Below are 14,246 nucleotides of genomic sequence, written 5' to 3' on the forward strand. Positions count from 1 at the left end.
ATAGAATCTGATTCATCACTGAAGGCTCCACCTCAGGTGCAGGAGCAAAGCTCCACGCTGGGCACGGCTTAAACACAGGAACACGATCCCTGAGCCCATGGGTCTGAAAGGACGGCAGAGTGGACCTGCTTCCATCCCCCAGCCCTCACAATTGGAGAGGGGCAGCTGCCCTAGCCATATGTTGGCTCTGACGTGGCAATCCTGGGCAGTCCTTGGTATGTGGCCATGTGACCCCAATCTCTGTTCCCATATGCACATGATGTTGCCTTGTCTTTTTTTTATTTTTTAAATTTTATTTTCTTAAGGTTGGTCACATTAATTGATTACATTCAATATTTCAACACCAGTTCCACCACCATTACTCTTTCCCACCACCATTATTTCAGATTTTCCACCACCATTCAAGTCTGCCTGCCACAGGCAGATGCTAGACAATTCATTCTCTATTGGTTATTATGAATATCATGAGAGGTTGAACGGCCACAAAAGTGGCTCCTGGAATTCTAAAATTGTAACTGATTGGGGTCCAGAGGCATCTGTGTGGGGAGCTAATCCATTTTGAGATTCATTTGTGAGTTTCTGCATCAAGGCTGGTGATGTGCTTAGATATCACCGGGAGGCAGTTCGTGGGCATGACAGCCAGGACCCCAAAGGGGCGGGAAGACGGGAAGGGAACTTGCTGTATCTTCTGATGGTCTTTCAGGTCCCCACGTGACCCCGGCTCCATGTCCACACGTGACCCCGGGCTCCACAGCCCCACGTGACCACAGGCTCTATGTCCCCACATGACCCTGGGCTCCATGTCCCCGGGCTCCAAGTCCTCACATGACCCCAGGCTCCATGTCTCCACATGACCCTGGGCTCCATGGCTCCATGCGACCGCCCTATGTGTCCCCCGATCAGACCTCCCTGTTGCTCCACAAATATGACCCCCACATGGCTCCCAAGTCTCTCCTCTAATGATCTATAGATATATTTTTGCTCATAAATACTTCATATATCTTTATTTTGCTGAAGGTCTGAGATAAAGACGTCACTTATTTGATTGATATATTTAGTCAGTTGCCCCAATACCATTTACACAAGTATTTCTCCTTTCATTTCCAATGACTCAATATCACCTTTATTTTATAGTGAAATTCCATGTAAATTTGGGTTTTCTATCTTCTTTCTTTTTTTGGGGGGCAGGGGGTGGCCTTACCTGGCAGTATTCAGGGCTTACTACCAATTCTGCACTCAAGAATTTCTCCTTGTGGTACTCTAGGGATCAGATGGAATGCCAGGGATGAAGCCCAGGTCGGCTGCATGCAAGGCAAATGCCCTGCCTTGCATGTGTGCATCTCTCCAACACGAAACCTGGGTGTTCTCTCTGTTCCGTCGGTCTGCTGGCCTATGCAAGCACTGAGACCAGACAGTTTATAACATTACAGGCGACTCCCAAGTGGTGCTCAGCGGGCCAGGGCCACTCCCTGTGCTTCTCAGTGAAATGGGCTGAAGGTTGATGCGAGGACCTGGGGACGGTGCTGTTGAACCCTCCGGGGCTGGGGGTGCCCAGGGTCACTAGACCCTGTTCAGGGGCCTCCACACTTAGAAATGTCCTCATCGTACAGGTGTGTCGGGGCCTGCAAGCCTGGGCCTCTGGCCAAAGGGATGGGGTGACAGCCCAGGGACCTGTTGGCCGCAGACCAAAAGGCTCCACTCAGTCCAAGGCAGGCCGAGGGAAGCTGCCAGGTCCGAACGAACAAATGGTCGCCTAAGAGGGGACGCTTGCTCAAAGCACAAGGCTGCCTCTCACAGACGTGGCAGGCACGTGGGGGCAGCGGACAGAAGCTCAGGGAAGCCCAGAGCATCACAGATCAGCAGTCACTTCCCCGGGGGTGGTGGCATGACCGGGTCCCCTAGGGCTGGTTGCCCCCTCCTCCCTCCTTCCGGCCTGCCTGAAGTCCCCCCACCCAGTCTAAAGAGAGGCTGTGGGCAGGACAGGACAGCAGGGAGGCAGCCAGCTTGGTCATAGAGTCCACACGAGGGACAGCACAATCGGAGAAGCAAAGCCGGATTGCGGGAGTGACCCCAGTGGGGCCTGCCGTCACCCTCACTTACCCTCTTTCTCCCTCCCGTGTTACTCATTGCTGATTCTGGATCCCTCGTACCCACCTCAGACACCCTCCAATAAGGACCTCGTGGACAGCCAGCCGGGGGCAAGGCCAGACACTCACCATGAACCTGGAAAACCCACGTCCTTGAGACGAGCCATCCAGAAACATCGAAGAATGGGGTAAGCGGGAGGGGGCGGAGCGGTGAGCATGATAAGCCCAGCCAACAGGACCAGCTCATACAAGATCCTTTGGCCCCTCATACAAGATCCTCTGGGCACGGATAAGCCCCGCCTCTGCACTGTGGGGAGGAAGATGCTCGAGCGGCTGTGGCCTGCTGCAAGGGAGGCCACGGCTCTTGCCCCACGTGGGAGAGAAATCCGGGTCCTGGGTGTGAGAGTGGACACAGTCAAGGCGAGCCAGGGCAGCAGAAAGCTAAAGGCGACGGTCACCTTGGTTCACTGAGCAGGACAGGTCACCAAGGCTGGTTTTAGACCCCCGGCCCCTGCTCCATCACTAGCCCAGACAGTGCAATGATGGGTGAGGAAGGAAGACAGAGAGCCCTCGGCGGGGTGAGTGAAGGCAGCGCCGCATCAGCATCCTCTGTACCCTGCACTGTGCCACCGCGGCAGGCGGAGTGCCTCTTCCCAGAGAGTATAGTATCTTTCCCAACCGTGAGTTCGAATGCTCAGAGTACATGCATCACAAGGAAGGAAAGAAAAGGAACCCTTTCTAGGCTTTCGCCCTTTTGGGTCCCAAACGTCCACAGAAACAGCAGCACAGTCTAGCACGGAAGGAAAAGGGTTAACGCTGCTCTGGCATCTGATCCCGTGCCAGGGGGCTGGTTTGAAAGACAGCCTCGATATGCGTTCTATCCCTTGGTCCGCGTTTGTCTTTCGCTATGCTAAACAATTTTCCTGCCAAGGGGAAGAAACTAATGGCGAAAAGGGAGCCGAGTGGTCTGAGGCGGGGAGCTGATCTAATGGAGCTGAGAAACGCTCTCCCCCTTCTCCATCTGCTCCGCACACCTGCCGGTGGAACGCGACCCCAGGTCTGGGAGCAGACCCGTCAGCGGCCGGTTATAAATAGATTTTATTTCATCTGCTAAAAGCTTGGCAGCCGAGGTGGGAGGGCTGCAGCATTGCAGGCAGGCAGAAGCTCGGCGCTGCTGTTCGGTTCCGGCGGAAGAATGAGGAGAAAGAACGCTGAGAGAGGAGGAAGAGGAGTGATTGTCCCCGAGGCCCCTCTGACAGCCAGCCTGTGTGCAAGCCACGCACTTCCAGGAGCTGCTGGGGAGAAAGGCAGTCCCGGAACGGGGCAGGGCCAGCACAGAAATCCACAGGAGACAGCCAAGCATCATTAGAGTCATGTGGCTTCTGTGTGCACCCTCCCTCCTGGCATTACAAAACGACAACTGGGTGAGAAACAGCCCCCTGGGAATGCAACTATACTGGCCGGACATGTCTTGGGGCAGGTGGTGGGTGGGTGGGGGCAATCAAGGGAAAGCCTCAAAGCCTCAGTGAACCAAGATGTACATGGAAGGGTGTGGGGGGCAGGGGGACCTGCTCTGTGGGCTAGAGAGACCCAAAGGGCTGGCACTGACTCACTGGCATGCACAGGCTCCGGGCTGTACCACTGGATATGGCCCTGGACACTGTTGCCAAAAGGCAAGGAAACAAGAATCTAAAAAGAAAAAATATGTATATATTCTCTAGGAAAATGGAGGCGGCCAGCCCAGCCACTTCACTCTCAGGCGGACAGGGCTAGGCTTCCAGGGTGGCCCTGAAAGCATGCACAATGCAAAGCCACATCAACGGGAAAGGAACTCCTTCCCTGGAAAAGGAAGAGACCCCCCGAGCAGCCAGATGGAGGAAGACCCTTCTCCAGGCCCGTCCCCTCGAGCAATACAGCCCCCGCTGCCAGGGAGAGGATGGAGCCAAGGGTGGTGGCAGGGCACCGGGTGCTATGCGCTGGACAAAACCAGGAAGCAGGGGACGTCTCCACTGCTTGGGGACCTCGGCCCGAGTGGAGCAAAACGTCAAGGTGTCCCATTCCAGGGAAGGCGGCGGGCGGAGAGAGAGGAAACGACCTCTGCCTGTTTAGTGCAGGCCCGGGGACACTTTCTGATGCCCTTCAAGAACATTCAGCATAGGGGCTGGAGCAATAGCACAGTGGGTAGGGCGTTTGCCTTGCACTTGGCTGATCCGGGTTCGAATCCCAGCATCCCATATGGTCCCCCAAGCACTGCCAGGAGTAATTGCCGAGTGTATGGGCCTAACCCCTGTGCAACACTGGGTGTGACCCAAAAAGAAAAAAAAAAACATTCAGCATATCATGGAGACAACAACGACCTGCTGTCCCGCTGCCACCAAGGACAAGCGAAAGGGGCTGAAGTCGCCGAGTGCAGAAGTCGGTTAGCACAGGAGAGGGAGGGCAGGCCTGGCAGGCTCCGCTGGAAGGTGCTGTGGGCTGCCAGCCGCCTCTTAGCTGGCAGCCCAAGGAAGAGGTGGCCGAAAAACAAGGCAAAGGTACCCTCAAAAGCAAAAACTCATTTTGCTTTAAGCTGCACACTGGGACTTTTGTGGCTTCCTTTCTTTCCTTTTTCTTTGTTTTCACCTAACAGCATATCCAAAAATAGCTAAACAAAGCTCATCTCCACGGCTGTTGTTCTAAAGCATTAAAGGAATCTGGTGTGTGCGGGGAGGGGGCCAGGGGGAGCGTGGGGAATGTTCTGAGTCACACACACAATGAGTCATCTTGCTCCACTTTGCTATGAGTAGTTCAACACCAAAAACTGCTGCCCAGAGATTTCAGAATCCTCTCAGGAGTCTCATTGGTTTACTAACCACAAGCACAGACTAAATGACCTCTAAAATTCTGAAACTGCTCAGTGTCATATAAAAATGACTCAGAAAAGTCTCATTTCCAAGAGATCCATGTTCTCTATCTATATGACTTAATTCCTTCTTAACGATGAAGATGGAAAAGGGAGGGCTGATACAAAGACTCTCGTCTTCCCCATCAAAGAGGTCATGAATCTCGGCTATGCTAAAAGCTCTGTGAAAGTGGGAGGGGGGTATCCATCCAAGGAAGCTCATGGCTTAGTTTTACAGAAATTCATATTGTAACTGAGTGATGAGCTAATGCTTGGATGGAATGCAGATGGATGAATTGATGATGGATGGATGGATGGATGGATGACAGATGGATGAATGGGTTGATGACAGATAGATGGATGGATGGATGGATGACAGATGGATAGAAGGACTGATGGATGAACAGATGAATGGATGGATGGATGATGGATGAATAGATGACAGATGGGTGGATAGATGGGTGGACGAATAGATGGATGGATCAATGATGGATAGATGGATGAACAGATGAATGGATGCTGTATGGATGGTTGGATGCTAGATGGGTGAATGGATGGACAGATGGACAGATGGATGTATGTGAGATGAATGGATGGCTCATGGATGCCAGGTAGATGGATAAATGAATGGATGCATAGATGGATGGATTCTGAATGGATAGATGGATGGATTGGTGCTGAAGAGATGGACGGAGGAATACTGGGTGCATGGCAGTCAGAGAATCTTTGTAAATATGCAATCCCTACTCTAAGAGTAGCCTTTGCTGTTTTCCTGCTGTTTTTGCTGTTCTCCTATAGACCCCATCAGAAAAGAGCAAAAGCCACGCAAAGAACTGAACAAAGGACTTCACAAGAGAGGCTTGACCTGAGTTCCAATTCTATCACTAAAAAAGAGAGGTATTGAGCACTATTTTAGGAAAAATAGGTATGTCATGAAATGATGGTCACTGCATTCACACTGCATTAAAGTGCTTCATAAAACTTTGAACAGAGAAACCCACCTCCCCCACGTGTGCGTCCCTTTTGGCCCTGCCTCGGATCGAGCATGATGAAAGAGCCCAAGGGAGCGCCCTTGGACTCCAAGCAGCCCACTGAACTAACTCCGGCACGGGATCGGAGACCCCACAACAGGCTGCGACAGTGGAAACCGGGCATTTCCCAATTCTTTTAACCTCTCTCTCTCAACCCCTTCCTCCTGAGCACAGCGCAGGGTCCACGGCTTTCTGAGCGCAAAATGGAGACGCCGAGCCTCTCTCTAGGTTTCTCCATCTTATGAGCACCATAAAAGGGTAAAAGTTTGTAGTGATGTTATTTCTGGTTGTACTTTCCCTGGACTTTATACAGAAACCCAAAACCGCGCGGCCGCGGCAGAAACCATTACATATTGCTGATGCTAAGATGACCTAATGTCATCTTAGCATCAGCAATATGTAATGGTTCCTTTTTAACGGGTCGGACTTTTGTGGGAGATCCTAACAAGAATAGTAAGTCTTTTGCTGAAATATTGAAGGCAATCAAAGTGGTAGCCATCTCTCTAGACTGAACTAAGCTATATCCCCACGCCGGCTGAGAAGAAATATCCTTCTTTCTCGGGAAGAAACGCGGTGTGGCGTCAACCATAGTGTGATGTCCATTAAGCAAACAGACCTGGGGGTGTGGGAATGGGATATAAGGGGAAAAATTATGTACATGGAACAGCGGGATGCTGGTGAATCTCGAGCCGGAGCCGATACCAGTGCAATACCTTTGGTTCCAGAAACTGCTTGCAGACACTCTACTAGACTATCAACTAAGCCAGAGCCCCACGCCGGCTAATGACGGGAAATAACCATCTTTTTCGGTTTTTTTCCCTTTGTCAGGCAGCGTGGCGATTACTAAACAGGCGTGAACTCGGTGGCGCGGGGCAAGGGGGGAAAAAGAAAAGCTATGTAACAAACAGCGGGACTTAATATCTCTATATTCTTAGCAATGGAGAACTATCAAATGCTTCCTTGGCAATAGGACTGTCTTTTTCTTTTTTGGGGGAACCCCCAGCAATGGTAGTGAGTTGTGTGTTGAAACATGGAATGTAATCGAGATAAAGCGTAAACGAAGTGAAACTTATCACTTACAAGGGTGGGGACTGGGGAGGTGGGAAGGGGCGGCAGGTATACTGGGGGGGTTGGTGATGGAAGATGGGCACTGGTGAAGGGAAGGGTGTTTGAGTATTGTATAACTGACATAATCCTGAGAACTATGTAACCCTCCACATGGTGATTCAATAAAATTAAGAAAAAAATAAAAAAATTAAAAAAACCTTTGAATAGTGTCAGAGATCAAACCCAGGTTTGATCCCTGGCATCCCATATGTTCCCCCGAGCCCTACCAGTAGTGATCCCTGAGTCCAGAGCCAGGAGTAAGCCCTGAGCACCACCTGTGTGGCCCCCAAACAAACAAATAATAATAATAATAATTGGTTTTCAGTGTCAATAAGGTTAAAACTATTTTTATTTCTTCACATAAAATCTTTTTTAGTTGTGATATGCACACGCTGATCTAAGAATCTGGGGTGGGGGGAACTCGTGATGGAGAGAATTCCATCCCGACTGAAAGGTCAGCTATCACGGAGGAAGTAAGCAGGCACAGCGAGCACCGAGAGTCGAGCTCCATTCGTGAAAGACAAAACTCAGGGGCTGTTCAAGGTACTGTGGCCAGTGAGGAAGCCAGACGGTACTCAGCCCTGCAGAAAACGCGCCTCCCCGCTCAGGGCATGACACAGAGACAATATGTCGGGACATATTAAAATAAGGCAGTCTCTTGGGCTGGAACCATAGTACAGCGGGTAGGGCATTTGCCTTGCACGAGCCGACCCGGGTTCCATCCCCAGCATCCCATATGGTCCCCTGAACACCGCCAGGAGTAATTCCTGAGTGCAGAGCCAGAAGTAACCTTTGTGCATCGCTGGGTGTAAACTAAAAAGCCATAAATAAATCACTGTATCACTGTTATCCCATTGCTCATCAATTTGCTCGAGCAGGCACCAATAACGTCTCCATCATGAGACTTGTTGTTACTGTTTTTGGCATATTGAATACACCATGGGTAGCTTGCCAGGCTCTGCTGTGCAGGCGGGATACTCTCGGTAGCTTGCCGGGCTCTCTGAGAGAAATGAAGGAATCAAATCTGGGCTGGCCGTGTGCAAGGCAAACACCCTACCTGCTGTGCTATCGTGCCAACTGATTCCTTTCTATAGCAGGAAAAGTTATAAAGGAAAAAAAAATGTTCCTCTGTACACGAACGTACAGCAGGAAAGAAACAGCAACTTCCCTGGGGAACTGAGGTAATAACAAATCACAGAATTTAGATATTTGCTCATTTATACATTTGTTCAAACCACACAAAACTTAACTCAATATAATTCACAGATTTACATGTAAACAAAAAACTTCTGGGATAAAATCTTTAAAAAGTTTTTAAATTGAGATTCTGTGCTTTATAATACTGTTAATAATGGTTTCTCTAGAATAAAATTTGTGAAACCTTTAGCGTTTTAGACACAACACCAAAAAGCACAATCACACCTTTGAAAATGTAAATTTATGGGGGTGAAGTCTCTTAAGGGGAATACTGCAGACAGATAAAGAAGCCATAATAAAACTAAAAAGAAATTACCGGGCTGAAGCAATAGTAGGGCAGGTAAGGTGTTTGTTTGCCTTGCACATGGACAATTTTGATCTATATGATCCCCCAAGACCACCATGAGTGAGCCCTGAGCAGAAAGCCATGAGTAAGCTCCAGCACTGCTGGGTGACCCTAAAACAAAACACAGAGAGAGAGAGAGACAGAGAGGAGAAAGGAAATACGGAGGTAGGGGTTGGGGGGAGAGAGAGAGAGAGAGAAAGAGAGAGAGAGAATATTGACTGCCTAGGGTTGATATTTTGAGATGTCCACACCCAGCTGCAGAAACTGATATACCACCCAGATTAGAGTGGACCAATCTGAAAAGGAGAAGCTTCAAGAAAATCTAAAGGTTCTGTCAGAATATAAAAAGGGTAACTAAGAGTCCAAGGCCTTTCCCTGTGACAACTATCAGATCAATATTTGGTATACAGAGAACTCCAGACAAAGGCTGTCTGGAAGCTGCACTGCTATAAAACCAACTTAGTACAGCCATGAGGGGCTCATTCTCCACCCCAGAGATAGGCCATACCTCAACCCAAGATGTTTACTCTTGCTTTTCCCTCTAGGAAGCCCATGTCCTCTCTCAAGTACATCTTTCTCTTCCCTCACTAAGCTCTAAGTAAATTTCTTTAAATAAAACTCTTACTTCACACCAAAAGAAATTACACCACTCAAAAAACATGAAGAAAATGGAAGATACAAACCAGAGGTTAGGGAAAATAGCAATAAATTATCAGATAAAAGATTCTGAATATATATACGAAACTCATACAATTTGAATGGGTACCTTATCAAAAAAAACAGTATAAATAGCAAATAAGCACAACATTATTATGAAATGCAAATGAAAACCACAAGATACCACTTCACACTCACAGAATGATTATATTCCAAAAGAACAATAAATAAATAAATAAATAATGTGAAGCAAGCAAACAAACAAGGCAGTCTCATCCTGGACTACCACCATGGTCTGGGCTATAATTAAAAAATCGCCAACAATATCAAGAACCAGGAATATCTCAACTTGACCAAGCAAAAACAATAAAGTGATGCCAAGACCTGGATGTGGAGACGAGCTGTTAGCTTTTAAAGCATAAAGGGGTGACCACAGAGATGAGCAACAAGCCCTGTGCAGCTGACCTGAGGCAAATGGCAAAAGAGAAAGTCTCAGCAAAGACAGTGGATCAAGCAGAATAACAAATGAAGCTTTACCAAATTATCTCAAATCTCAGAACAAAGGTGACAGAGATAAGAATCAATAGATCTGAAGGTCCCGGGTTTGGTTAGGTTTGGGGGTGACAATCGGTGGTGCTCAGGGCTTACTCCTGACTCTGGGCACAGGGGTCACTCCTGACAGTGCCCAAGAGATCGCCTGTGGTGTTGAGAATGGCTCAAACGGAGGCCCACAATGCACAAGGCAATCCTTAACCACGGCACTAGCTCTCCAGCCCAAAACCAAAGACTGGATAGAGATTATCCATTCTGAACAACAACAAAACAACAGACTTTTTAAAAAGATAAAGGGCCAGAGAGATAGCACTGTGGGTTAAGGGCACTTGTCTTGCACACAGCTGGCCCAAGGTCCATTCCCATGACCATGAGTGGCTCCCCAAGCATTTCCAGAAGTAAACCCAGAGCACAGGGTTAGGAGTGAGCCCTGAGCATTGCTCATTATGAACCAAAACCAAAAAATTTAAGTATCAATCCCTATAGTACAAACCCAAATAAATCCATGAAAATATTTCTCATATCCAAATAGAAGGAAAATATTTTGAAAATATTGAAAAAATAACTATCTTATCAGGAGGAGAGAATTACTGGAGCAGTAGCTGGTTTTTCTCTCACAAACCACAGAGTCAGAGAAAGTGACACAACATCAAGTGCTGATGAAAAAACAGTTGTCAGCACTCATTTGTGGAGTATAGACTAACATAACATGAGGCTGACACCCAAGGACAGTAGATAGATACAAGGGCCAGGAGGATTGCCCCATAGCTGGAAGACTGCTTCACGAGCAGAGGGGAGAAGGCAGATGGAACAGAGAAGGGATCACTAAGAAAATGATGGCTGGAGGAATCAGTCGGGATGGGAGATGCGTGCCAAAAGTAGCTAACAGACAAAACAAGATGACCTCTTAATGTATGTGTTGCAAGCCATAATGCCCCAAAGTAGAGAGTATGGGGAATATTGTCTGCCATGGAGGCAGGGGGAGGGTGGGAAAGGGGGTTATACTGGGGATATTGGTGGTGGGGAATGTGCACTGGTGGAGGGATGGGTGTTTATCATTGTGTGATTGTAGCCCAAACATGAAAGCTTGTAACTATCTCATGGTGATTCAATAAAGTTTAAAAAAAAAAGAAAGAAAGAAAGAAAAATAGCTGTCAGTCCAGAATTCTCTCTCCATCAAATATATTCTTCAGGAAAAAGGGGAAATCAAGATAAAGGAAGTCTAAGAGTTTTATTACCAGCAGTTCTTTTTACACTAAAAGAACCATTAATAGAAATGGTAAGAACACTTGGAGAATTTTTGTATTAAAGAACGTAATATGATCATTATATTCTGTGATGATTCATAAATACAATTTTATACAATGGTCAGAGGATTTCCCTGGTTGACACGCCATGAAAAATTCCAAGCACTAAGCAAATTTAGAAATGAAGAATGTGGTCTTTACTCATCCCCAAGGACAGTAGAGGCAAGGGCCAGGAGGATTGCTCCATAGTTGGAAGTCTGCCTTGAGTGCTGAGGAGAAAACAATTGGGATAGAGAAGGGTTGGAGGGATTGCTTGGGATGAGAGATCACTGTCATCCCATTGTTCATCGATTTGTTCGAGCAGGCACCAGTAACGTCTCTCATTATGAGACTTATTGTTACTGTTTTTGGCATATTCAATACACCCGGGTAGCTTGCCAGGCTCTGCCAGGCGGGCTCAATACTCTCAGTAGCTTGCCGGGCTCTCCGAGAGGGGCGGAGGAATCGAACACGGGTCACCCACGTGAAAGGCAAACGCCCTACTGCCGTGCTATCGCTCCAGCCCGGGATGAGAGATATGTGCTGAAAGTAGACAAAGGGCTAAACATGATGGCCTCTCAGTATCTGTATTGCAAACCATGATGCCCCAAAGGAGAGAGAATAAGAAGGAAAGTGCTTGCCACAGAGGTGGTGGGGGTGGGGGGCAGGGGGCCTGGAGGGAAACTGGGGACATTGTGGTAGGAAATGCACACTGGTGGAGGGATGGGTGTTTGATCATTGTATGAATGAAACTCAATCATGAAAACTCTGTAACTGTATTTCACGGTGGTTCAATAAAAATAATAAGAAGAAGAATGTGGTCTTAATGTTATTCCCACAGAAAGCTAGGTAGGCCTTGTAAGCTCTCTGTCAGGTCTCCAACCTCCCACTTACTAATAACAAATGTTTCAAAAGTGTGATCTGACATGCGTACTTGAGTAATAATACTGCTTATCCATCCAGCAAGTCCCATTCTGGTAAAAGCCAAAATGAAATGAAAGAGGGAGACCCCCATGTTCGATGTAGAATTAACTGTGATAGTCCAAAGGTGGGACCAAGCCGGGTCACCATCAACAGATGAACGGATAGACAATGGGGTCTGTCCATACAATGAAAAATCATTCAATCTTGAAAAGAAATTCTGACATGCCACACCAGGACGAACTCTGAGGACATGGGACGTGGTGAAATAAACAGTCACAGAAAGCACAGATTCCACTGCGGTGAGGCACCTGGAGGAGTCCCATTCACACAGCACGGGAGAGCGTGTGCTGGGGGAGAGGACCAGGGCGTGTCTGGGTTTGCTGAGGACATCTGCCCTGTGGATGGTGCTGAGTATCACACGATCACGTTCCAGAGGTATTTAATGCCACTGAACTGCCGAGCAGAAACGACTGAGGTCCCGCTTCCAGTTCTGTGTACACCACAGATTGAAGAGTCCCCACTGACAAAGCAATGCTCTTTCTCTCGTTGTTGCCCAGGCACCGGGCATGGTGCCATGAGCTCTGTGTGTATGTCTTGACTTCTCCCAACAACCTTGAGGAAGACAACTTCACACGTGAAGAAGCTGGGTCTGTGTTAACTTCAGCCAAGTTCCACGCGGGGGGAGAAGAGAGAAGTCCAACGTGCGGGTGAGACTCGGAGGCCGGTACTCTCGGGTCAGCCAGGACGCCGCGCGTGTCAGAGACGGGGGGAAAGGGGGCCCATAAAGGGGACCCATATGAACAGAGGCCCTGTTGTGCGGTGTGTTATGCTGCTGTGTGGGGTGCCAGGGGTGGAGTCATGGTAGAGGGGAATTCTTCCACACCTGCACTGCCATCCCAAAGGGCCTTCCTCCAACCCTGGCGGGGCAGGACCTGCTATGGTTCAGTGGAGGCGGAGGAGGAAAGGGTCATTCTCACCGACAGCGCTAGGGCAGACGCCCTCCCCACACTGACTCTCAGAGGCAGGAATGGACCTCAGTGGCTAGCCACCGAGTGAGGCGGAATAGGATGCCCCAGAGCTGCTCCTGGGGGGTCTCAGAACAAGCCCTCCCCCACCCCAGTCCTGAGCCTGCCCTCCAGGGCCCCATCTCCTCTCCTGCACCACATTTTCTGGAGAGTGAGCGACACTTCCTCTCCTGCTATCCAAACCCGGGTTCACCCCAAGCCCTCTCAACCCACCCCAGCGATGAACCTCCGCCAGCCGACCAAGAGCACGGGTGTCTCGGTCCTCCCTCCCCCAGCTCACAATCCCCCTGGAGAAAGAACTAGAGCGCAAGCTGCCGTTTGCCCAGCCCGTCCCGCCCACCCCGTGCTGCTGCCAAGACCCCCCACTGCCCGGCCATCCCAAGGAGGGTCTGACTCGGTCTGCCCATGGACTGAGGAACACTTGGAGGCCCCCAGCTCAGCACCAGGGAGGCGAGATGTGGCTGGCAGGAGTGGACCCATTGGGTGCTTAGTTGGTAGTCACCAATGGCATCTTTGGGGGGTGCTAACCTGGTGGCAAAGCACGCACCCCACCCCCGAACCCAGACCCAGACTCACGATCAAAACAAGCGAGGGTTGCAGTTCAGCCTTGGGGGCTGGGAAATGCCCCAGGCCTGACAGAGGACAGTCTCCTGGCTCAGGCATGCTGCACCCCTTCCTTCCGTGACTCCCGCCGGGGCTGCAGGGCTGGGGTGACAGGCTGGGGGGATGGTGACAGCCCTCAGTCCCCAGGTCTTCCCCCAAGGAGGAGGTTGCATTTTGGTTCTGGCCATGGGGCACAGAGCCCGGGTTCCCGAGTTGTCGCATTGCTTGGGGTACACAGACATGCCACCCTCCGATCACAGACGGACTGAAGCCCCGAGCCCTCCTCCTCACTCGTCACTTCCCTTCCTGGCCTTCTTCCCTGTGGTTTCTCTCCTTCATCCTCCTCCCTGAACTCTGGAGGCAGGTGACAAGGCCCGCCCTTTACTGTACTACAGTTCCTTGCCCAGCCATTGCATGGGTGAGCGAGAGCAGTCTGTGCCCCCTTTTGCTGCCTGAGCTCACACCCATGCCACCCTCAGGTCCCTCCAGGGGTGATGGAGTGGAACACAGGTAGGGGTGGGACATGGTGGGGAATGGGGTGGGACATGGT

The 14,246-nt window shown here is 49.7% G+C and overlaps 2 protein-coding genes across 3 annotated transcripts in view; one reads left to right on the forward strand and one right to left on the reverse strand.

Moving 5' to 3' along the window:
- The window catches only part of MSRA (methionine sulfoxide reductase A), a 159,306-nt gene that overhangs the window by 113,771 nt on the left and 31,289 nt on the right, over window positions 1-14,246 (reverse strand). The gene's annotated exons all lie outside the window — the stretch shown is intronic.
- On the forward strand, window positions 1,958-4,760 carry LOC129403582 (uncharacterized). Its single transcript, XM_055132665.1, has 2 exons — window positions 1,958-3,511; window positions 3,809-4,760. Exons 1-2 carry the CDS (start codon window positions 3,461-3,463, stop codon window positions 4,733-4,735), a joined length of 978 nt encoding a protein of 325 aa, XP_054988640.1. The 5' UTR covers window positions 1,958-3,460; the 3' UTR covers window positions 4,736-4,760.

This window comes from Sorex araneus, chromosome 1 (genome assembly GCF_027595985.1).
Source record: "Sorex araneus isolate mSorAra2 chromosome 1, mSorAra2.pri, whole genome shotgun sequence".
In the NCBI taxonomy this organism is placed as follows: domain Eukaryota; kingdom Metazoa; phylum Chordata; class Mammalia; order Eulipotyphla; family Soricidae; genus Sorex; species Sorex araneus.

Coding starts and splice junctions, on each gene's coding strand:
- LOC129403582 (XM_055132665.1), top strand. CDS start 3,461: ATGTGGCTTCTGTGTGCACCCTCCCTCCTGGCATTACAAAACGACAAC. Junction 3,512..3,808: donor CATTACAAAACGACAACTGG/GTGAGAAACAGC, acceptor TATATTCTCTAG/GAAAATGGAGGCGGCCAGCC.